A 24,420-nucleotide genomic window follows, 5' to 3' on the forward strand; every position below is an offset into this window, starting at 1 on the left:
ACAGAAATTCATATATATATATATATATATATAAACTCTGAGTTTTAGTTGACCACACACTTATATAAGCCCAACAGGATGATATAGTCACTTAAAAAATGCAGTCTTAGAGTGAATAGTTGAAGAGGGAATGGGCTCTTTGGGTTTGACACTCACTGGACCACATCCAGAATCATAGGTTCAGGTTTGAGGATCCCAAATCAAGATGGTCATAGACATGCATGAGCAAGTTCAAAGCAAGGAGGCTGAGTTAGTGCAGAGTCTGGAAGCCATATAGTAGAGACTGATCAAGAGCTGACTTAATCTGAAGAAGGGAAAAAAGTAACTTTTTTGAAGTATTGGAAGAAGGAGTAGAATTATTTGGTGCTGCTCGAGAGAACAGGTCTAGAATTGAAGGGTATTGTCTGCCGCACAGTCAGGCTCACTGTGAAGAGACTGGCATTTAGCACTTCTGATAAAGGGAAGGACCGCCTTCTTACCCTACAAGCTCCCTGTGGCCAAAGGTTTGGAAGTAGGGGGCCTGTTGCCGGAGTGGGGCATGGAAGGTTTTGCTGCCAAGCATAGGCGGTTTCCACACCACAGTTCTTGTCTTCTTGCTGGTGTCTTCTGTTTACAAGGAATGTGAGCAGGTGGGGAAAATGGTCTGTGGGATTTTTTGGCTGGCTAAAGTAGACTAAAAATTTTGGAGTAACATTAGTCTGTAGGATTTAACGTTAAAATGTGTCAACCTTGAATATCAGCCAAAGCCTCATGCCAGTTTTTTGAAAGCAGGAACTGCACCTTATTGAGAGTGGTATCTGCAGGCCAACACCTCAAACCCAGCCTCCATTTATCCATTTTTAATTAGTGTGTGGATCCTGGCCCTCCTTCACCATTCTGATGAGAGCAATAATGATGTCTCTATATGAATTGTACTTGATTAAGCTCTGCTCGGGAAATTCAGAATAGTTCCTATGATAACCTCACAATCAAACTTTAACATGCGTATGAATCACCAGGGGATTGAGGTTAAAATGCAGATTCTGATTCTGTAAGTCAGAGGTGGGGCCTGAGATTCTGCATCTCTAATAACCTCCCAGGGGGCGCTGAGGCTGTTGGTTGAGGGACCATGGTGAGTAGCATGGGTCTAAATATTAGAGTCTACAGAGTACCCTCCATGGGGGACAAGTTGACCAGTTATAATGGAACCACCTGCTCCCTTTCCCCCAACCTGGTAGTTTAAAATGCAGATTGCTAGGCTGCCCCTCTGCTCTCTGGGGTCAGCATCTCTAGGGGTGAGGCCCAACAGTCAGCTTTTTGATGGTCCTCCAGTTTTGAACCCCTGACCCTAGGAAATGGGATAGGGTGGTTTAGAAAGGAGGAACACGTTGTTCAAGGGGGCACAGCAAGCCACACATCGAGTTAGTTGTAGAAAAGAAGCCCCTTCTTAGAACCTGAGTGGGAAGGACTGGTCAAAAGTCACTGGACCAGCTCTTCTGTAAAGTGGAGATGATGTGATTTGATGCATTTTCTCCTGTCTCCTCGTCTTGCCTTGTTTTTCCAGTCGTCCAGCATGCTCTGCCCACCCCCCGCCGAGGCGCACTGACCATGAGCATCAACTCCTCCCTCGGCCACAGGAAGGAGCTCAGTAACCTCACTGCGGAGGAGGGCGGTGCAGGGGGCGTCATCGTCACCGAGTTCGTCGCCATCATCATCATCACCATTTTTGTCTGCCTGGGCAACCTGGTTGTCGTGGTCACCTTGTACAAGAAGTCCTACCTCCTCACCCTCAGCAACAAATTCGTCTTCAGCCTGACGCTGTCCAACTTCCTGCTGTCTGTGCTGGTGCTGCCATTCGTGGTGACTAGCTCCATTTGGAGGGAATGGATCTTTGGTGTGGTCTGGTGCAACTTCTCCGCCCTCCTCTACCTGCTCATCAGCTCGGCCAGCATGCTCACTCTGGGGGTCATTGCTATCGACCGGTAAGCTCCCCTCAGACATAGAGCTTTGAAGACTTGAGGAATGTGTGCCAAGGGGGGGTCTGAGAGGTTACCTAGTCCAGTGACTTTTAACCTGTGTTGGTACCCTGGAAGGGCGTCAGGGACCTCTGCGGGGGAAGGATAAGAGGGCTGAGCTCTGCTTCTCCCATCCCTCAACCAGAGCCCCTCTGATTTTATCTGACCTGCAGTGCATATGTTTTTTGTTTGTTTGTTTTTTTAAAAATATGTCCCCTTGATTTAAAAAAAAAAAAATGAGTTCTAGAAACCTCTGAATTTCAGTTTACAGTTGAAGAAACAGAAGCCGAGAAAGGTGAAATGTCAGAGGATGGGCATCTTCCAACTCTCTGCTCCTCTCTCTTTCCTGACGTGCTGCCCGCTGTATGTTGCTCTGGTTTTTGCCAGAGCTCGAATGATGGAGCCCAAATAGGAAACACCCTCACTCCTCCCTAGTAAAGGGGCATTAAGAAGGTAGCTCAGTTCAGAACTGGAGGGAGAGCAGGGGCAAAGAAGACAATGCAGGGAATAAAGCCGGTGGCACCTGCGGGAGGCTGTGCATGCTTTTAAAATACCTGGGTTGTCCCTTCTCTCTGTAACACTGGCCCAAACAATAAGAAATGGCATTGCCGATGTCCCTCAGCTTTATTTAGCAGGTTTTTTCAGATTCCCGCGTGATGCTGTCCGATTCAAGTCTCACAGGCTTTGGCAGCTGGTTTCCAACACCAATATTTGTCTTGTTGGTTAGGATTTTGCCTGTGGTCATTTTATTCATCACAGGCCAGGGCCAGACTTCATGAGAGGCAGGGGCGGGGCAGAGTCATGTGTCGTGTGACTTACCAGACATTGGGGCGGGGTGGGGGTGGGGGATGGGGAACTAGTGGTGGAGTCTGCAAGAACCCCGAGTGGGCCGGGGGGAGTGCTGCCACTGGACGCAAGTCCTCAGGCTCCCCTGGGACTACCAGCTTTCCGGCCGATTGTGGTAGCTGGGTTGTCCATCAAAGCACAGACCTCCACGGGGGGTTTCTGCAGGAATATTCCCTCTGCGCCTCATCCTCAGTAACTCCCAGCCCAAGATCGGACTCCTGCTGGCTCCCTGCAGCTGTGTGGTGAATGTGGCATGAATGACGTAATCAGTCAAAATGAATCCATTAGCTTCTTCAAATATCGACCCCCCATGATAAAAGTAGTACAGAAAATATTAGGAATTAAATAAATGCTCATAATGCTATCAATCAGAAGCCATCTCTGTCTATGCTTTTAGTATATTGGACTCCAGTGGTTTTTGTTTGCATACAGTACATTTTTTAAAAAAAAGGTTCATGGCACATATGGTTTTGTGACCTACTTTTTTAACAAGTGGTCATGAGCATTTTCTCACATCTGCTGCAAATATCCTTTGAGAATGTGAGTTCTAATGCTTATGTGTATTCCATGCTGTGGATGTACTGTAGTTTATTTTTACATTTCCCTATTATTGGACATTTAGGTGGTTTCAAATAACTTAGTATTGTCAAGAGTACTGTGAGGAGCATTTAAGCTTGTGGAATTGCTGTGTTATCAATAAGAGTAAACACACTTTCAAGATTCTGAGATATAAAAGGCAAATTGCCCTTCTGAAGGTCGTACAAATTTCTACCTCAGCAGTTGTTTCTGAGTATCTTGTCAAGACTGATTATATAATATTTAAAAAAATAACTGAGAGTTTGTTGGCAGTGGAGAGGAACAGGATCTCGTTTTAATTTCTCTTTTTAGAAATTGCTTAATTTTTGAATATCCCTTCCTGGGTCCTGAGTCCTGTGGAGATCATGGAGTGTAGATAACGCCCTCAAGGGCAGAGGTGGGGAACTGGTCTTTAAGTGCCTCTCACAGAGCTGTCTATATGTGGATGCTCAGTAAACAGTGCCAGCTGCCTGCGGTATCGCTAAGAGGCTGTAAATTGCTTGTTTGGATCTGGGGTCTCCATAAGCCAGAGTGAGATTTTTCACCAGCAAGCATGACAAATCCTCAAATCATGTCATCAGAATGCATCATTTTAGGGAGAGTTTCCTTCTTTCCATGCCTTATTCTTTCACACTGGGGACATTTGTTGGATGTCTACTAATGAAAGGCCCTAAGTTAAATCCTCGGGGTGGTAGGATACAAGCACGAACAGATCCCAGACCCTGCTCACCAAGGGTTTGCAGTTTAGTGTCAGAGGCTGACATGGGAGTGCTGATGTCGATACAGAGCTGAAAAAAAAAAGGCCATAGACCCGGGGAGGAATGTAGACCTGGCATCGTGGGACGGAGAACATCTTCTTGACCAAAAGGGGGATGTGAAAGGAAATGAAATAAGCTTCAGTGGCAGAGAGATTCCAAAAGGAGCCGAGAGGTCACTCTGGTGGGCACTCTTATGCACACTTTAGACAACCCTTTTTAGGTTCTAAAGAATTGGGGTAGCTGGTGGTGGATACCTGAAACTATCAAACTACAACCCAGAACCCATGAATCTTGAAGACAGTTGTATAAAAATGTAGCTTATGAGGGGTGACAATGGGATTGGGAAAGCCATAAGGACCACACTCCACTTTGTCTAGTTTATGGATGGATGAGTAGAAAAATAGGGGAAGGAAACAAACAGACAAAGGTACCCAGTGTTCTTTTTTACTTCAATTGCTCTTTTTCACTCTAATTATTATTCTTGTTATTTGTGTGTGTGTGCTAATGAAGGTGCCAGGGATTGATTTGGGTGATGAATGTACCACTATGTAATGGTACTGTAAACAATCGAAAGTACGATTTGTTTTGTATGACTGCGTGGTATGTGAATATATCTCAATAAAATGAAGATTAAAAAAAAAAAAAAAAAAAAGGCCGTAGACAGCTCCACTAGTTGTCACTGCTGATGGGCAGGGTGGAGGGTGCTTCAGGGAAAGATGGCATTTGAGCTGAGTCCTAAACGGTGAGGAGGATCCCGCGCATTATCTAAGAGGAGGAAACGGCCCTCCAGACTCAAGGAACAGCCTCCATTCATTCATTTTGTAAACAGTATTGACCACCTGGAGTGTGCCTGGCACTGTGGTTGGTGCTGGGGATACAGAGCTGGAATAAATGATGGTATGCTGAGAAATTCATAGTGTAGAAGAGCTAGACATATGATCGGATAATTTTAGGACTGTATGATACGTCTATGATGCCAGACATACAGAGGAGGAAGCGAGACAGAAGGTGGTGAAAATGCATAGGGTATGTGCTGCAGCGTGTGGTGTCTGACACAGCTGGAGTCCACGGGAAATGGACATGGTTGATGGGAGGCACATGAACAAATCGGCACCAGATTCATCTCCTTAGATCAGGCACCGCCAGGTCCCACAGCGTTGCCCAGAGTTGACCAGTGACAAAGCCGTCTGTCAAGAAAGGACTCCTGTCTCACTGTGATGGCACATTATCAAGGGCTGGCTATCTTTGGAAAATATTTTATTTCCCCCCACAAGCAAAGCAAGATGGATTCACAGTTGTTTGGTCAGATCTTTATGACTAAAATAGGTAGACTGCTATGAAATTTGCTGTCTTCACATATTTTAATGGCAGATGCAATTTATTTTTGGTTCTTGGTCATTCATGTGACTTAAAAACACAAATTGACAGGACTAGCTAATTTGATCATGTTCATAGAAATGATCCTGTAAGACAAAGTATTTATATGCTCCTTCCCCTGCTTCCTTAGTTCCTGGGAATTAATTTTACTTGATGTTAGTAAGTTTCAAGGTCACATATTCTGCCCTCTAAGTTCGAAACCTAAAGATGGAATTTGTGTGAGTCTGTGAAAGCGTGTGTGTGTAAGAGAGACACAGGAACAGAGAGAAAGAGGAAAGAGAGAAAATAGTGAGGTAGGAGAGGGAAAGGGAAGAAGAATGGAGAGAATGGGGTGGAAGAGAGATGAGCACATTATTAAGGAAGTAGAAAGTGGAAGGAGGAAAACAGGGGCAGAGGTCAGCACCTGACTTAAATGTGGTACGTGTTTGTCACGTGCCAGGCACCGCACAGGACATTTGGCTCAGCTAATCCTCACAACAACCCTGGTAGCCCCCATTTTACAGACAAGCAAAGTGAAATTTTGAGACCTTATTGAATTTGCCCAAAGTCGCCTGCATGGCAGTAAGTAGCTTCCCCCAGTTCTGAGCTAGCAAAGCCTGGCGTCATCATTACACTGTCCTGCTGAGTCAGCGCTGTAAGTCCAGCAACCAGTTAGCTGAGCTAAGGGTTTCTCACCTTCTGCACGATTGACATTCTGGGCTGGATAATTCTTTGTTGTCGGAGACTGTCCGGGGCATTGAAGGAAGTTCATCTCTGACCTCTACTTGCCAGATGCCAGTAGCACCTTCCCTGTTGTGAGGGCCCAAAATGTCTGCAGACGCTGCCAAATGTCCCCAGGGGGCAGAATCACCCCCGGTTGAGAACCCTGGCTAAAGAAATCAGTCAAATTGTCTGGACAGATGAACCGAAAGACTTCATCTTGTCACCCCAGGAAGAGAGAGCAAAGGGAAAATATAAAAAGAATAGCTGACTGGAGGGAAATTCACCATTTAAATTACAGTGTCCTAAGCCAGCCAAGTGGAAAAAAGGCCAGCTGAGGACAGTCATCAGACCTGTGGAGAGTTTTATTGTGAATAAGTCAGTAACACGGCCAGCTCTATCTTAGCTGTGAAGCTGCGAGAACAACCAGGTCCATTTAAAATAGTTTTCATTCCACGCTGTGGTGGATGGAACTCTAGGTGTAAAACTGGTATTTTGATAAAAGAAAGTAGCTAGGACTGTGGGATGGTCACGTGAAGAGCTCTAGTGCTTTTCGGAGACTGTTTGGTGTAAGTTAACGTGTCCTTTCCGAGGTAGCTGTGGTTGGCTTATATTTTGTTCGTGTTTTTAGTGAAGCCATCTTAATTAAAATGGGTTGTTATGAAAGCAGTTGGTCTTGTGGCAGGAAAGCTGAGCATCTGGAACCCCTGAGAGTGTGATACCTGTCACAGCTACACGTGACATCCTGAAAGCCTCTGGGGGACCAAGGAGTGGTGCCTGGGCTCATATCTAAAAACATCTTAGAGGAAAGATCGCAAGCCTCAGAAGACAGTTAACTGCACAGAAAGCAAGAAAGCTCCTCTCTCTTGGCCTGTGTTATTAGCCAGTAGGGAAATAGGGAGTTGCTTTTGTTCTGTTTTCCTTTGAACCTGCAACTAGGCCTAAGGAGACCTAAGTTTAAAAAAGGGAGTTTCCAGTGTGTGCTTGATAAAACATAAACCCATTTTTCAGTAGGGAGATGTGGGAATGTTCTATATCTTGATAGAGGTGTAGATTTGTGCTTCTCAAGATATATAAATTTTACCAGAAAACCCAAAAAAGAACTAAAACTAAAGCAGGCACTGGAGGGCATGGGCACACATGGCAGCTCACCCCTCTGGAGCCAGCCCCCAGCTCCCATGTCTGTGCATCCGGGTGGGACACAGGGACTGGGGGAGCTGCCCCAGGATTCCACTGGGAGAAACCACGTTCGTGTCCCACTGGAACTGCCCATGCTAGAACCTTGGTCAGTGAGTGCTATAAAGGAAGAGTCTTGGTAAAATAATAGTGATATTGATAACTTGATATTGAGAATAGCCAGAAGGATGTCTTGCAGAGGACAGCTTGTAAGTCATAATCATTTCTGTGACTTTGGGAGAGGGACGGGGCCTGGCTTCCCACACGCAGCTCTACGACCCCCCTAAGGAGCCTGGACATTTTTTAAAGGGGCAGAGAGAAGTAGAAAAGTGAAGGGACAAATATAAGAAAGTTCTTACATGGCCTAGAACAAATGCACGTTACTTTTATAAGGTATTAATAATAGGGTGGTGTATGGGAAAAAATATACCTAATGCAAACTATGGACTATAGTTAACAGTAATGTAATATTCTTTCATCAAGTGTAACAAAGGCACTGTATCAATGCTAAGCATCAGTAATAGGTGTATGAGATATTTTTGTTTGTTTTTTTGGGGGAGCAATGAGAATGTTCTCAAATTGATTGTGGTGGTGAATTCACAACTCTGTGATTATACTGAGAGCCATCGACTGTACACTTTGGATGGATTGAGTAGTGTATGGAAAAAACAGTTTAAAAAAAAAAAGTGAAGGAAACCTTCTGGCCACGCCCTGCAGTCCCACCCCAACAAACTTTGCTCACATTTCATTTGTAAGAATGGTGTCCCAGGCCATTGTCTCACCACTTGGCAAGGGGACAGACCACCATACTGGCTTGGTTCACACCCCTGGGTCATGGCAGTTTTGCAGGAGCGTGAACACCAAGCGGATTCTGTCGTCAGGGTGGAAGGAGAGAGGCTAATGGACAGGCAGCTCTGCCTCTAGGCCTTCTATGCCCTCTCTCTACCTCCCTCACTTCGTCCTTGGAGCAGACCTGTGACATAGGTACTGTAATTCCCATATTACAGATGGAGGAACTGAAGCTCTGAGAGGTTAAATCAGTTGTCCAATGTCACACGGGTAGTAAAGAGCAGAACCGCCATCTGAACCCAGGGATTTCTAACTCCAAAGACGTGCTGCTTTCACTGGCTGCGTGGCCTTGGTAAGATGCAAACTAGGATATCAGTGCAAGACAGTAATAGTGCTACCCTAGGTGTCATGCACTTATTCTCTAATTCTTCCTCAGGCCCCATACCCCGAAACTCTCTCTTTGCAGACTAGATCGTGGCCTAGGCATATGGCAGCCCCGGGCTTACCCGTGATGAGGAGACCTTAAAAGAGGGTGTAGACTGAGGAGGCAGTGTTTCCATGAGAGTCTGCCCCATCAGCATGTAGCTGTTCAGGCTCGTGGCCTCGTCCCTGAGCTGCTGGTGCCTAAGGGTGACTCAGGGATGTCCCAGAGAAGGGGGCGGCTTTGCAGGTGATGAGTGAGGTCCAGAGTCACAGTCACCTCACAGCACCCTGCGGCACCCCTGCCTTTCCGCACATTGCCCTCGGGAGAATGTCCTGTTCATTTAAGCACCTTTTCCCGTGGAGAAGATGGGAGGGTGGTGATTGAGGCTCAGCCTACGGTTAGCTGGGCTGACCAGGCGCTGCATGCCTGGGGCTCGGCCCCCTGCCTGGCTGTACCTCTCTGTGTGCCACCTTGTGCACCACCCTCAGATCACACTGTCATGCCTCGCCAGCGAAGCTTTCTGCCCGGGCTGGTTGTCGGCCAGTTCCTGCTGATCTTTTCCGACTAGGGTCTCATGTGTCATCTCCTCCAGGAAGTCTGCTCTGGCCCTCCAGTCTGGGTCAGGTGTCCCACCAGCAGCACGCTAGGCCTCCAGGGCAGAGCCGAGGGATCGAGAGCCGTCCCCTGCTCTGTGGACTCTGGAACAAGACGGTTTGCAAGGAATTACTGGGCATGTGCATTTGGGGACCGTAGAGTCAATCTGACTGGGTTTGTAGCTTGTTTTGTCCACTTATCTGGGGCAGGTTATTGAGCTGTTCTCTGCTTTCATTCCCTCCCCTGTAAAATGAGGATAATAATGGTACTCACCAATTAAAGTTGTTGTGAGGATTCACATAGCCCTTACCACTCCAGAGTCTTCGCACTCTGCTTATGTGTCTGTCTTCCCTCCTGTCTCACCTGTATTGCTAGTTAACCTGGCACAGTGGTTGGCACGTAGCAGGCCTTCCATAAATCGTCACCGACTGAACGAACCCTGTCGTCCTTAGACATTCTGGTTCTTACTGATCCCCTGAAACCTGATCTCAGTGGATTAATATCAACAATAGCAGAGGTGACCTGGCCTGACCCTGTAGATGCCTGAAGACTAGCCACACCCCCAAGTAGGGATGTGCTCTCACATGGAGACTTGGAAACAGGGCTGCCTGAGCTCTGTGCTCTTTCTGGCATCCAGCTCTTCGCCGATGAAGAGTCCTACAGAACTGCGTAATGCAGAACCGGATGTGACATGTCTGGGGAGGGGTGGGAGAAGGTGCTGCTTTTAGAAGCAGTCCCCCCATGGCTGAGTGGGACAAGAAAAATTCAACAGCGCTCACTACCCGGGAAGCTGCGGGAGTCCACGCCTGGTTCATTTTCTTTCCCTTTTGACTTCTCTCTCTCTCCTCCCTCCATCCTTTCTCTAGCTACTATGCCGTCCTGTACCCCATGATGTACCCCATGAAGATCACAGGGAACCGGGCCGTGATGGCCCTGGTCTACATCTGGCTTCACTCCCTCGTTGGCTGCCTGCCACCCTTATTTGGTTGGTCCTCGGTGGAGTTTGACAAGTTCAAGTGGATGTGTGTGGCTGCCTGGCACCGGGAGCCTGGCTACACGGCCTTCTGGCAGATCTGGTGTGCCCTGTTCCCCTTTCTGGTCATGCTGGTGTGCTATGGCTTCATCTTCCGCGTGGCCAGGGTCAAGGCACGCAAGGTGCACTGTGGCAGTGTGGTCATCGTGGAGGAGGATGCCCAGAGGAACGGGAGGAAAAATTCGAGCACCTCCACCTCCTCCTCGGGCAGCAGGAGGAACGCCTTCCAGGGCGTGGTCTACTCGGCCAATCAGTGCAAAGCCCTCATCACCATCCTGGTGGTCATCGGTGCCTTCATGGTCACCTGGGGCCCCTACATGGTTGTCATCACCTCCGAGGCCCTCTGGGGGAAGAACTATGTCTCCCCGACCCTGGAGACGTGGGCCACCTGGCTCTCCTTCACCAGCGCCATCTGCCACCCCCTCATCTATGGACTCTGGAACAAGACGGTGCGCAAGGAGCTACTGGGCATGTGCTTTGGGGACCGATATTACCGGGAGCCATTTGTGCAGCGACAGAGGACATCCAGGCTCTTCAGCATCTCCAACAGGATCACAGGTAACTCGGGAACTTGTCAGGAAAGGGATGCCCACCCCGAAAGCAGGTGTAGCCTGCGGCCCTGTCAGCTGCTCTGATGTGTTGGTGGGTGGGTTCTCAGACCGACAGTGGCCTTAAAGTTCAAAGCACAGATTTCCTTGGAGAAAGAACATCCCAGGGTGCCCACTGTGATTGTCTAGTTTAAGAGCAGTTTCAGAGCAAGCTGATGAGGAGGCCAGCCTAACCCCCTGAAGTGCATTCCCGAGGAATTGGGCAGAGGCCATCACAATTCAGAAATCCTTTCGTTACTCCCATCATGACCCACTGGCCTCAGGATTATAGTTATTTCTACACTAGAGAAAAAGGAATTCTCAGTATGGACCAGGCTACCTTCTCTCCTTGGCTAACCCTTCCCTTTCAGTGTCCCCTCTTTTCAGCACCTCAGCTGTTCATCCCACCACTCCGTCACCCCCAGACGTACTCCGCCTTGGGTACCTTTCCTCAAAAGTCGGGGACTCCTCGTTTTGCCCCTGGTAATTCAGGGTGAGTCACTGCCAAACCGCAGTCCCCACCCCCAGCTGAAATGTCACTGTCTTTTATGAGTATGGCTGCTCCCCCATCTGTAACTGATTTGTGCTCGTGGGTTTCTAGAGACAATTCCACCACCTTTGGTGAGACCCAGAGGAATTTCTCTAGTCAGAGACTAGGGTGCAAGAGAGATTTTGGAGGCACTTAGCATGTCATACTTATGGAAAGAGCCAGCTCAGACTGCAGTGCTACCCTCTTACCTGATGACTGGGCAAATCATCAAACCTCTCTAGTTCATTTTTCCTCTTCATTGGGCCGGAAGGAAATAACAACTCCTAATTATCATGAGTAGTCAGTGGTAGTGATGTTAGAAAATGCTTTCCCTGTGGCAATTAAAAGAAATCACCAATTTATTTCATGGATTGACGGAATGTTACTTCTTGAGAGAGAAAGGAAGTCTTGGTCACTGTTTGACCATAGGAGAAAAAACTCCCTGTATCCTTGTATTTTAACCATTGAAATGCCTGCCCCCTGCCGCTTGCAAGCCCGTGCTTCCAAGTATTAGTTGGGGGCCAGGAATGCATTCAGGGATGGTTTCATTCCAATGATGAACTTATTTGTTTAGCTTTTGTAAAATTGCTCATGTTCTAGGCAAAAAATAGTAGATGTTTTCTATTTCAAATGAAGTTAAGAATGCGGAAGGAAAAAATGAGGAAAGACAATGAAGGAGGAGAGGGTAGATAGAACAAAAAAGAAACATCTGCCTTTTGGGCCAAGATTTTCCATGTAAGTCACTAGTGATTATCCTGGGAAGAGTCTTTGAGGCTGTGAGAACAGGCAGAAAAACACCAGCTGTGGTCTGAGTTGGCAAGTCCAAGGCAGCTGGCAGTCTTATCCTCATTTGGGGAAGTGCAGTCTTGTGGGATGCTTCTGGGTTGACGAGCTTGTGGGATTTTCTGGGTTGACGAGCTTGTGGGATGCTGGGTTCTGAGTTGTCAGCCTTCCCCAGGAATGGAATCTGTGGTCTCTTCCCTGAAGGGCCGGGTCCCCCGGGAGGTCACGGCATCAGTAAGAGACTTGGAAACAAAGCAGAACACGGGGCCCCGTCCCAGCTCCACACCCTGTGTTGTCCATGCCAGGAATGATGACCGCCTTTCTGATCAGGAAGGAAAATCCTGACTTCCACCTCAAGTCCCTGGTCCCTCCGCCTGAGCCAGGGCTGGCCAGACACTGGCTTAATGCGCTCTGTATGTGTGACTTTGATCTGCAGTAGATTCCTTAACCCACATCTGCTTCCTCTGCTCACTGGCCACCTCATTCACCCCCAGAGAACATGCATACTCTCAGCACTGGCAAAGGGTAAGAAAGATGATATGATCCATTCCAAAGCCAGCCGGAAATATGTGGAGGTTCTGTCTTGGTTTTACTGCTCTCCATTTGCATGAGCACCTGCCAAGTTTTGGCCAAATAAATTAGTAAATGGAATTATAACTTTCCTAAACAGTGCTTATGAGCAAAGGAGAAGTGGGATTCCACAAATATCTGAAGCTTCCCGGCTGACTCTGGGATGCCAGGAGTTGTATAAACACACCGTCATGTTGTTTATTTCATACGTAGCTGTCTTCAGCCATAACAATCAATGGATTTTGCTTTTCTCAATCTGTTAGCCCCAGACTGAAGAAGTGCAAAGGCTCAGATTTTCCCTAGAGTGCCAGCTACCACTAAGCTACCAAAATACTTTCTGCTTGTGAGGTCACAATAGCAGGTTCCCATGGGGGGACTACCTAGGAATTTATATCTCAGGGCTACCTGCAGGTTGCCAGGCAGTGCCACCTCACAGTGTACCAGGCAGCCCTTGGGTGGGCCCTGACTTCCAGTGCTGAAAGATGAGCTAAATGCTAACATGTGGTCTTAGGATGCCAAGCCACAAATCAAAGCTGGCAGGTGACAACTACAGGTGGTCGGAGCAAAGACGGAGCCTTCAGGAGAAAGGGCAACAGCTCCTCCAGCAACTCTTCCACCCGCAGGTCCTGACCCTTCACTCCAGACAGGGCAGGAGAGCCCAGGCCTCGAGCCCAGGGCAGACTTGGAAGGTGGCGTGGGCAGGGCAGGAGGGCAGCCTCTCCAAACGCTGCTCTGAAGGGGGCTGATGGGTGAAGCTCCCATAACTAGGGATGGAGCCTTGGGAAGGACACTGACTCACACGTACCCAGAGGAAAATGTCTTGTCCCAGCTCCTTTGAGAGATTCGGGCTCAAGAGAGGAAAGGGCGATACTGGGGCCTTTGAATTTTCCTGCCTTGCTTTTCCCAGTTAGCTTCCTAGTGGCACTTAGAGGTCTTCTGAGTACTTCAAAGTGCCTGCTTCACCCCATAATCTGTGCCCCTTCTTTTCACTTCTAAAAGGCATTAATAACAATTCTAGCCATCCCAGGCTTCTGGAGGGCCACAAACCTGATCCCTGGGGCTTGTCCCTTTTTGCCTTGCTTTGTTTCTTTCTTTTTTATTTTATTTTTTTAGAGGTTGGGTTGGACCCAGCCCGGTAGGTATATTGTGTGTTCATGTGAGAACTCCCGGGGTGAACTGCTCCCACTCTCCAGTGGAAAACTGGATAAACACAGAATAGAGAGCTGCCACCTGGCGGCCCCGTTTCCTGGCCTCTTAGCCGAGCCACACTGGTCTGGCTCGGATGGTTCCCCCCACTGGTGGAAACCAGGGCATGTTCCTGGCTTTCACCACAGCCTCAGAGATGTTGTTCAAAACCCACTTTGGCTTCACCCATCCCAGTTGGGAGTGGATCCCTCCACCCCCACCCCGCCCCGGCTCCAGTCCCCAGCCCAGGCCTTCTGCTGAGGCACAGTCAGGTTCTGATCAAGATTCTGGGGGGTCCTGGAGGGAATGATCACGTGGCAGGGGAGGTGTTTGGGGTTCTCTCTGGTCTCTGCCCTCTGTACCAGCCTCCAGGAGAGGGGCAGGCCCTTTGCCAAGGTGGGATTCCCAAATTTGTTGGAACGAAAGTTCTGGGGGAGGCCTGCTATGAAGTGTATCCTGCCCTTCATTCCACCACCATTGTTTCTGGCTTGGCTCCAGGGAAAAGAAAGAGTATGGTATGTCACCTGGTACTCAGAAGAATTGGGATATAATGAAAGAATGGAGCCTTCTATCTCCAAGTATACTGTAAAAGAATACAGGGCTATCTTTTATGGTAGGGTGTTAAATCTACTAGGCAGTGGGTCTTCCTCATGAGGCGTAAAGGGGTTTGACTTTGTGTTCTATGTTCTTCATTTCTGGGAGCTCTTTTTTGTTTTGCTATCCCCATGTTCCTTTTTTGTAGACTCCGGCTCCTTTTTTGCTTGGATCCATTATCTTAGGATCCCAGTTATAATTTTTTCTTAAGCTCCCTGCATTAGCTCCTCTGAGATTCATTTTTCCTTTCCTTCCCTTCCTTCCTTCCTCTCTCCCACTCTCCCCTCCCCTCCTTCCCTCTCCTCCATCTTTCATGTTAGAGACTTTCCTTCAGTGTCTTGGCCATCCTTCATCTTTACTGGGGCCCTAGAAGCCGTTGGGAAGCCCCGGGTGGTGGTGGGGGCAGGGAGGTGGTTTGGGCTGGGCCGTTTCCCAGGGCATCAGCTCTCAGTCTCTGCAGGTTTTTCTCTAGGTTGGTTGGTTTTCTCTGGGAAGAGTTCTCCAGTCTCCTGGGCAGATTAAATGGGGTGAGGGGTCAGGGGTTCCACTGTTAAATGCATGGACTCTCACTTATTTTCCTTGGCTTTTACTGTGCTACCCCTGCCCTCAGCTGTGCCTGGTGTCCCCGAGGCCAGAGCCCCCCTGGTTCCCGCTCTCTGGTCTCTGCCAGCCCTGGTTGGTGTCGCCCACAGTCCAGACTGGGGAAGAGCAGTGGAGGGACCCAGCTGCTTCCTGTGGAGACTTTCCCTGAGCTCCCCCTGCCTGCAGAGGCTCGTGGGGGTCCCCCGTTCCTGAGCTTTTGGGGGCCCTGGGTGAGAATCAGCCTCCTCCCAGGCCTCCCCCACTGCCGACCTCACTTCTTTCCTGGGTCAGTTTCTTCACATTCAACCATTTGCTCTCTAGGTTCCAAAGATTCTTTCCCTCTTTGGGGTTTAAGCCTTTTTTAAAAAAAAATACTTTTTCTGTCATTCAAATAGGAGTTCAGGAGTAAATATGGATGTTCAATCCACCATGTTTAACTGGAAGATCTCGCAAGACTTTTCTCACATTTTCTCTCCCACCTGCCTCGTTGATGTTTGACATCGTCATGAGAACTTCCCCTCGGGGGACCCCAGAGACTCCTATTAGAATGCAGCGCCCCTGGGGTAGGAGCAAGGGGGGCCGTGGGGAAGAGGAGTTGAGGTCTGCCAGTCTTTCTGTAGGTTGAGAGCACATGGTGCAGGGGAGAGCTGAAACCAGGAGAGCAGGAGGTGAGGCCTGGGGGAAGACTCAGGAGAGCAGGCCATGGCTGGGTGGCCCAGGGCAGGTGCCGGGCCTGCCTTGTCAGAGTGCAGATGCTCCTTCAATGCCAGCTTTGCCTTTCAGACCTGGGCCTGTCCCCACACCTCACGGCGCTCATGGCAGGTGGACAGCCCCTGGGACACAGCAGCAGCACCGGGGACACTGGCTTCAGCTGCTCCCAGGACTCAGGTAACGCGCAGGTTCACCGCCCTCCCACCTGCTGTGTTTCCCGATGATGCTGGAACGAGGGCTGGTGGGAGGGAAGGTTCCCACGTGTGTGGGGAGAGCGTGGGGCTCAGCATCACCAGCCTGGTTTCCACTCCTGGCTCCGGCACGAACCCAACCTGCTCTGTGACCCCAGCCCAGTCACCTTGCTTTTCTGTGCCTCAGTTTCCTCCTCTAGAAAGTGGGAATCACAGATCCTGTTCTTTCTGTCACACAGGGTTATTGGGAGTTGCAGTTAAGTGAAAGCTTTTGAAAAGTTAAAATACAAAATGATTGTGAGTTGTTACTGTAATTAAAATAACCATTGGCAAGAACAGGCCCTGAAGTCAGCCTGCCTGATTTTCAATCTCCAATTGGATTTTTTAAATAGAAAAATGATTTATTACAAAAAATTCCCTGACAAATCATATAAAATAACCATTTTCTGAAAGACAGCCACAAGACGACCTGAGAGCAAATATACAGTGACACCTTAGAGAGAGCAGACAAATAAGATACTGATCCCAAATCAAGGGCTGGAGGCAGGGACGGAGAATTCAGCATGGGGAGAATGCAAATTTGTGAATTAAAAAAAAAAACCTATAGCAATTTCCTAGGAGAGGGAGTGGAAGGAAAAGAAAGTCTCAGAAAATGGCCACTGGTTTGCAGGGTATAGGCTGTGGTGGGCGACAGTGTGGGGCCTGCAGGGGGCGGCCCCTCGTCTGTGTGGACCGACAGCAGGCTGACAGGGTGGGCCAGGGACCCACTCCCATCCACACACATGTAAACATCAGGTGGGCTGGAGTGGGGTGCGAGCAGAAGAGCCGAGGCACCCCGCCCGGAACGAGCACTGGACTCCACCACAGCTAAAGGTAAATGGGAACCCAGGAACCCCAGGTGCTGTCTGCCAGCCCAGGGTATCAGCTGGCCGTGTTGTCCTAGCCCTCTCGCAAGCTCTCCCCCATCTCTCAGGCCCTGCAGCCCTTGGCCCTCACACAGTGCCAGAGCAGGCTCAGGTCAGTGGTCAGGATGGGAGACTTTCCCCCATGCCCACCTGGCCACAGCCAATGGGCTCTTTGACTTAGAAGTTCCAGAAAGATCGGCTGCCTCAGAAGGGAAGCTGAACTCTGCTCACTTGGCGTGTTCCTACCTGAAAGAATCCTGAGAAAAAGGAGCTGTTCCTGGGGGCCCATCTCCACCTCTCAGCCTGGCTCAAAAACATGGGAGCCCGCGGGTCCTGAGCTCGTCACAGGCCCATGGCATCCCTGGGAGGAGGGTAGGGGCAGAGGGGTGAGCTCTCTTGGGCCCACCGCGCTGGGAGCTTGCAGAAGTCTGGTTTCTGGCCACTTTTGATCTAGAACTCACCTCGGGGCTGCACGCCTGACTCGCAGGAAGCCCAAAGGCCCAGTGTCCTCTGAGGCTTACCCAGCAGGTCTGGGGTGCAGTGTGGTGCCTGTGTGTGAGCTAGTTGTATGCGTGGGTGTGTGTGTTCATTTGGCTTTTTACTAGCTGTATTACTTTAAGCAAGTTGCTTAATCTTCTTCTAATCCTTAGTTTCCCTATTTGTGAAATGAGGGTAATAGACCCTATACCAAGGAGTTGTTGTGAGAAGTAAAAGGCATAATGAACGTAAAGCAGTGACGTGAGCTCCTGGCTCAGAGGAAGCCCTCTGCACAGGTCAGACATTCATGTCATCACCATTCCATGCTCTGCTCCACTTCCTCTGAGAAACTGTCTTCCCTGAAGAAGTGCCAACCTTCCAACCACCCTGCCTTTAGCAACTCCCTGCAGGATCTCCCAAGCCCAGGGCCACTCCTCTCCCCAAGCAATCTGCTTCGTTGTGGGAGCCTGTTCCTGGCCGATCCTGGGAAGCAGTAAATCCCACCTCCTGGGGACCCTCTGCAGCCCTGAGGGGAAGGCAGATGGGCAAGGCTGGGTGTGCCCTGAGTTGATAACGTTCTCGGTTCCATGTTGGTGGGAAAAGCTGTGGTGTCCAGCTGTATCTTTTACCCATTCTGGGGCTGATGTTTGTACTGATGTGCTGGGGTGTGAAATGCAGTCCTACCAAAGCTGTGCCCCTTCTGTAGGCAGGGTAGTACCGACTTTGCAAAGTCGTTCCACAACAGAGGAGCTCCAGGCTTCTCTTGTTTCTTCATTTCCTGAGCATTAGAGCCTCGATGGATTGAAAGCTGGAGACTAAGACAAAACAAAGCCAGGCGCTGCTATTCAGTCCCAGTGCCAGGCCAGGAGCGCACAGGCAGGCTGACTTCAGGGCCTGTTCTGAGTTAGGTAAGTTCTGGTAGAGCGAGCCGGGCAGGGGAGGGAGGCAGGGGCAGCAGGCCTGCTCTGCCTGGCTCGCTCTGTGAGGACTTACCTACCTCTGCCTTTATTTCCCCAATTTTGGGGGGACATATTTTTTCATCCTTTTTTGGTTCCCACAGAACTTTACGTTTTGAAGTTTTAAATGTTTAATTAACAACAAAGTATTTAAGTACAGTGGTAGAAAGAATTACTCAGAATATAATGATCCGTTTGATGAAGCTCCCTCCTCCCCTCTGCCCTGCTCCTCTCGCCCCCTCTACACCAGGTCCCTCTACACCAGGTCCCTCTACACCAGGTCCGGCAGATTTCACACTTCTGTGCTGTTCCCGCTGTGGCACATACCCCACTGCCTTGGATGATGTTGCTGTATTTTTGTGTGTGTCTGAAACAGCCCCACCGGCTTTCTGCAAACTTCCTGAAATGGGACAGGGTGTTTCTTGGGCAAATACAATAGATTATGAGTCCCTGATTATGAGTTTGAATAAATGGGAGAGAGGGATTCAGGGGTGTTGAGAAAGGGAGGAGGAGGACAGTAGCAGATTGACAGAGGGGGCGAGGAGAACTTGATATTGTCAGTTATGTGTGCACAGTCTGCCCTTTGTTTAAGGCACGGATGTGATGCTGCTTGAAGACTACATATCCGATGAGAACCCCCCCTCACACTGTACTTGCCCGCCCAAGAGAAGGAGCTCGGTGACATTTGAGGATGAAGTGGAGCAAATTAAAGGTTGGTGTCTGTGACTGCTTCAGGAAAACAGGGGAAAGGAAATGATCTTAGGAAAAGCCCTTGGCCCAGTCCTGCCCCCAACCCCATCACCTTGGCCCGCCCCATGACTACTCGCAACCCTCCTGGTCTCCTTTGAGTCCTCAGTCACTCCAATCCTCAGAGCACGTAGCACCTAAGGCTGTCAGACACCGGCTGTCAGACTCAGCGTTGACAGATGCACACACAGTTTAACAGCTCAGTTCCTGATTCACACCTGCCCCCCCAGGAAGTTGCCAGATTGGATAAAAGTTCCTGAGCCCTCCATAGTTTGTTAGCCTTGAACCCAGACTTGACCTTTCCTTTATGGATGATGCCTGGTTATAAATCTGAACTTGCCCTTTCTGAGCCTGATTCCTCAAGTGGAAAATGGAAATAATGGCCCGATGAGTGCACCTGCTTCGCTGGAGGCAGAGGCTGCCGTCTTGATTATCTGTTGCCCCCAAAACTGATGAGGTCACCTGAGTCCTGTGAGGGAAAAGAGTTTTGCTGTAGTCCAGTCCCTGCATTTTCTACACTGCCGGTTCTGAACTCAGCCCCCAGTATCCTTGTCCCTTATGGAATTTGGGGTCTAGTTTTCCCTCCAGACATGCTGGTTGGAAGAGTGGCAAAGAAGGGCCCCCCCAGGCTGCCCGCAGATGTAAGAATTTATTTCCCCTGCATATCACAAAGAAAGGACCCATCCACGTGACTTGGCTGTGGATGTGGTGGAAGAGTCCAGGGGCTTTTAAGATGTACGTTCTATGGAAATGTGGAAGGAGGAACATGAGCATGGATCCTGGCAGTTTTCAGTTAGGAGTAACACTTCTACTATCCCCTTCACCGAGTTCAGAATGAATTGAGAGGTCATCAGAAAGGTCAGGTAGAGAGAATGAGAGTCACATATCAAATCATCCGCTTTATTGGCAGAGTGGATTGAAGAACAGGGCTTGGACCAGCAGCCACGTGGACTTTCTAATATGTCACCTCTGTATAAAAAGAAAGGAACTGGCGCCCTCCCCAGGACCCCCAGCCCACTAGGGCCCAGCCTGCCCCATCAAGCCTCCTGCGTGGGGGACGGCAGTTCAGCAAGTGCCCTCTGCAGGCTGAGCAAGGCACCCTCATGCTGTCATTTTCCTCCTCCTCGGGGGAAGAGCAAGTGGTGGCAGGGCAGAGAGAGGCTACACTTGTCCCTCCCATTCTCTTACCCCTTGAGAGTGGGATGTAAGTTGCCTTCTCTCCAGAAAATGTGAGGAGTAGGGGATAAGATTTCTCTCCAGAGTGACCGGAGAGAAATAGGCAATGGGGTTAAGAGTAATACGGCACTGCGTATGAAACTGGAGGCACCTCCCTGTTCCTCTCTTCTTTTCATTTCAGTTGTCAGGGGTCCTAATCCTGGATAGGGTGTTCGAACCTTTAGGTTGCTTCTAACTCTGAGGTTCTCCAGGACTTTGGGGAATTTCTGAGTGAGTATGGAGAGGAGAAGAGAGGACCTGTGGGTCTGTGGAAGTTTATATCCATAGACATCATGCTGCTTCAGGTTGCTGAAAGATCAGAGAACTCTTCTCCAAGACGTAAAATTTGAATTATCATTGACAGAAAGTATTTATCAAGCCCTTTCTATGGGCCAGACCTAGGCTAAGCAATGTAGAAGGAATTATCTCAATTATCCTAGTAACTATCCTTTCTTTACAGATGAGACGGAGGCTAGACTAAAGAACTTTTCTGAGATTTCCCAGGTAGTCTGTAGAGGGTCAAAGGTCTGGCTTAGGGAATCTGACTTCAGAACCCTTGCCTTTATCCGCTGTTTGCCTCCCTTTGTTGGTACAGGGAAACAGCAGGAGGCACAGTCTGGAATAGTCCCTGGTCCTGGATCCCTGGCTAACCTCTTCTCTGTCTTCTCCCTCAGAAGCTGCCAAGAACTCTATTCTTCATGTGAAAGCTGAAGTGCACAAATCTTTGGACAGTTATGCAGCCAGCTTGGCCAAAGCCATTGAGGCTGAGGCCAAAATCAACTTATTTGGGGAAGAGGCTTTGCCAGGGGTCTTGTTTGCAGCACGGACTGTTCCGGGGGTTGGCTTTGGGGGCCGCCGAGGCAGCAGAACTCTCGCAAGTCAGAGGCTCCAGCTGCAGAGCATTGAAGAAGGGAACGTTTTAGCTGCAGAACAGAGGTGAGGGCCTCAAGGGGGCCTGGGGCCAGAGCTGGAGATGCTGTCCTGTGGAGGAATTTCCATCATCGACTGTGTCGGTGCCCCGTGAGCATGTCAGTGTGTACAGTGGGAGGAACATCTGGTGTGCAGCCACCCAAAGAAAAGGGTGAAAACAATGTGTACAACCAGCAACTTCATGTCTGCTGTAAAACCATCCACGGGCAGCTTCTAGGTCTTGGTGATAGGACCAGAGGCACCTAAAGCACAAAGAAAAGCAATTGGAGGTGTGTGTGGCCTTGACTTTTTGGGAACTGTGGCATAGAGGGGGCACTAGAGACCCTGGGCTTGGAAGGAAACCACCATATGGATTACTTCATCTTCACAACCCGTCTCCTGGGATTCCAACCACGTACCGTCCCAGAGGCTCTCGGGAGAAATCCCTTCCCAGTGCATGTTGGAGGATGGCACTTCTTAACAAAGCAAGATCATCCCCTGGGTTTCTGCATGGTTGATGCAGGCAGTTGGAGGCCATCAGTTCTAGACTAAGTGGGCTCCAGAGAGAGAAGCCAGGAGCAGAGCCCCCCAGATCACGTTCCTGCACCTCGTGTCCTGGTTGCAACCTCACTTTCAGTGCAGTCACTTGCTGGTGATTGTAGGGGCAGCCTACAGGCCCCTGGGCAGAGGCCACAGGCTGGGGCTGCCGTTGCTGACCCAGCGCCTAGCCTGCCCACCTCCCTATTGACAGATAACTTTGGAATTTCAAAAGAAGGGAGAAACCACTATAAAAGACAGGAGGAAGGGGCAGGTACCAAGTGTTTCATTTTCAGAATTGGAAAAAAAAAACCATTTGGTTAGGACACATCACTATCTTAGCAAGCTTGAATGGGGCCATGGTGCCAAGCACGGCCAGGAAATAGAGATGTTATTATTGGAGGAAACCCCTTTCACATAGGAAAGCCTCACTGAATAGATTCTATTTGTGATATTGTGAGTTGCCAAATAGAATAGCTCCAGTTCCCCAGGGAATACTCCCAAGTATAACAGTTACTATTATTACAACCCTGGGCAGCATAAGATAGGATGGAATAGAAAGAGCACTGGACTGGGAGTCAGCAACCCGGGTTCTCAGCCCACTCTGCCTCTGCCTCTGACTCCACATGCCATTTGGGGCCTCTTATCTCCTCTCGGCCATCTGTAAAATAGAGAAAGGGAGTGAAGTTGGAGTGAATGGTCTCCAGGATCATTTCTAGCACTGATCTAATTTGACGTTCTCTGAATTTGTAAATTAGAGATAGGAAAAAAAAAAAGTGCCGCAGACAACATTTGTGTATGTTCTTTGAGTGCAGTTTCTAATAGACGGATGAAGCACTGCCAGGTCCCAGGGTCCTATGTCCTTATCTGACTTGTCTGTTTAGAGCACAGTCCTGCTCCAGTGCCAACCACCAAGACACATAAGCAGAGGAAGAGGGATCCTTCCTCAAAGGTGGAAGTGGAAAAGAACAGTAGAATTGTGGTTTGAATGGTTAAACTTCTCTGAGTTGGAACAACAGTTGAAACTGTTGGAGTAGTTGCTGTGGTGACTTGAGAAGTCACTGAATCTCCTCCTGCATCTGTCCTTCAGCCTGGACGATTAAGTAAGTTAAATGTGGACCTTTCCCTGCCTTCAGAATTCCAGGTGGTCAGGAGAGGGCAGATTCCAATGAGGTCTAGCTGTAACTGCTACTAGTGAATTACCTTCCCGGTGTTTTCTTTTGGATCTAGCTAGCTTCTGGTGAGGGCAGTGTCTTTTTGTTGTGTGGCAGAACCCAATGGTTGGCTGGTTCCCTGGTCTGCTACCTTCAGAATGGATAAAAAGCAAGACTCAACTGCATGCAACAGCTTATTCCCAGTCGGCTGGGTGCCAGGCACTGGCCTAGATTCTAACTGGGAGTCAGGGAGGAGCAAGATGGCCTTTCCTGGGGAGTAGAGGGCAATTTCACCCGTGGGTTCTGCTGATGAGATGTGCAGGTCAAACTGATCTTCTCTCACTGCTGGTGGCATTCCTTAATTTGAGGGTGGTTTTTGTTTTCTTTGTGTATATATACATTTTTTAGCATATGCTTGAGGGACCATTTTCCTGATCAACTAGTCTAGGCCATTTTTAGGGCAGCAAATGGACCTGTAACCCAAGGGTTGGAGAAATGCTTCCCCGGGCTGCACTAGGTGGGGCTGGAGGGAAGGAATCTGGAGGCCCCATGGCCCCACTAGCTGATCTGAGACTAGCTGGGTTATGCTAGGATTTAGTCTAAGTTAATTTAGAAATGCTGCGTTTCACCGAAGAATTCACTGTATTTCCCTTTTTTTCTATTGTGGGCCATTCATTTATTCATCTACCAGACACTGCACATCCACTGTGAGCAAAGCCCCAATCTGGCCTCTAAAAAGTTTTCACTCTCATTTAGGGAGAGAACTGGGGGATACTGGCTGTAAAAAATAGAGTCAAGTAATGATTATAGAAAGGCCAGAGGGAGGCAGTCAGGGATGACTCCATGAAGTACGTGGGGGTCTGAGCCAAGTCTTGGTGGATATTTGGCAGCTAGCACCATATTTTGCACATTCAGGAATTCAAATATGCTTTTGAGAGAGAGAAAATATAATCCACATACATTCTGAAGTTTCTGAGGCATTTTTCAGGACACTTTCTCTCAGTGCAGAAAGCAGAACCCACAACTTGCCCCCACTAAACCGAGACTCACCAGCTATACAGTGCAGGGCAGTGGTGGGCTCAACACCTTCCTAGATGACCACATGGACAGTGACAGGTGGGACGTTCGGTCACTTGTTCACTTACATACCTCAGTCCTGCGTCTTCTGGGTTCGTCAGGACCACTTTTAGGGGTGTTGCACATCTCTGCTTCTTTCACCGAGATTTCCATTTGGCTGGGACCCTTTGCTGTGTCCCTGATACCAGGTGTGGGGGCTGGCAGGACCGAGAAGGCAGTGGCAGTCTCACACTGGAGCCAAGCATCTGGCTAAGCATCACGACTGGTGTTCGGGACAAAGACACTAGGTGGCAGCAGTGTGGCCGCGATGCCACTGGCAGTTCCCAAGAGTGCCTGGCTGAGGGTAACCTTGTAGGCTGGTTTCAGGCAGAGAGCTCTGAACTCCTTCAGTCTCCGTCTTTTGAAGGCCCACCCAGCTAGCCTGCTTACATGTGTGGCCCCGGTT

General features: G+C 49.2%; 1 protein-coding gene across 8 annotated transcripts in view; it reads left to right on the forward strand.

Moving 5' to 3' along the window:
* Window positions 1-22,069, forward strand: part of GPR161 (G protein-coupled receptor 161) — a 44,564-nt gene extending 22,495 nt beyond the window's left edge. For all 8 annotated transcript variants that reach the window (XM_037825418.1, XM_037825422.1, XM_037825420.1 and 5 more), the window contains 5 exons: window positions 1,544-1,961; window positions 10,100-10,824; window positions 15,880-15,984; window positions 18,929-19,048; window positions 20,973-22,069. In XM_037825418.1, coding sequence (XP_037681346.1) covers window positions 1,588-1,961; window positions 10,100-10,824; window positions 15,880-15,984; window positions 18,929-19,048; window positions 20,973-21,238 — 1,590 coding nt within the window. In that variant the 5' untranslated portion in view covers window positions 1,544-1,587 and the 3' untranslated portion in view covers window positions 21,239-22,069. The remainder of the gene's footprint in view (window positions 1-1,543; window positions 1,962-10,099; window positions 10,825-15,879; window positions 15,985-18,928; window positions 19,049-20,972) is intronic.
* Window positions 22,070-24,420: the final 2,351 nt, after the last annotated feature.

This window comes from Choloepus didactylus, chromosome 2 (genome assembly GCF_015220235.1).
Source record: "Choloepus didactylus isolate mChoDid1 chromosome 2, mChoDid1.pri, whole genome shotgun sequence".
Lineage (NCBI taxonomy): Eukaryota > Metazoa > Chordata > Mammalia > Pilosa > Megalonychidae > Choloepus > Choloepus didactylus.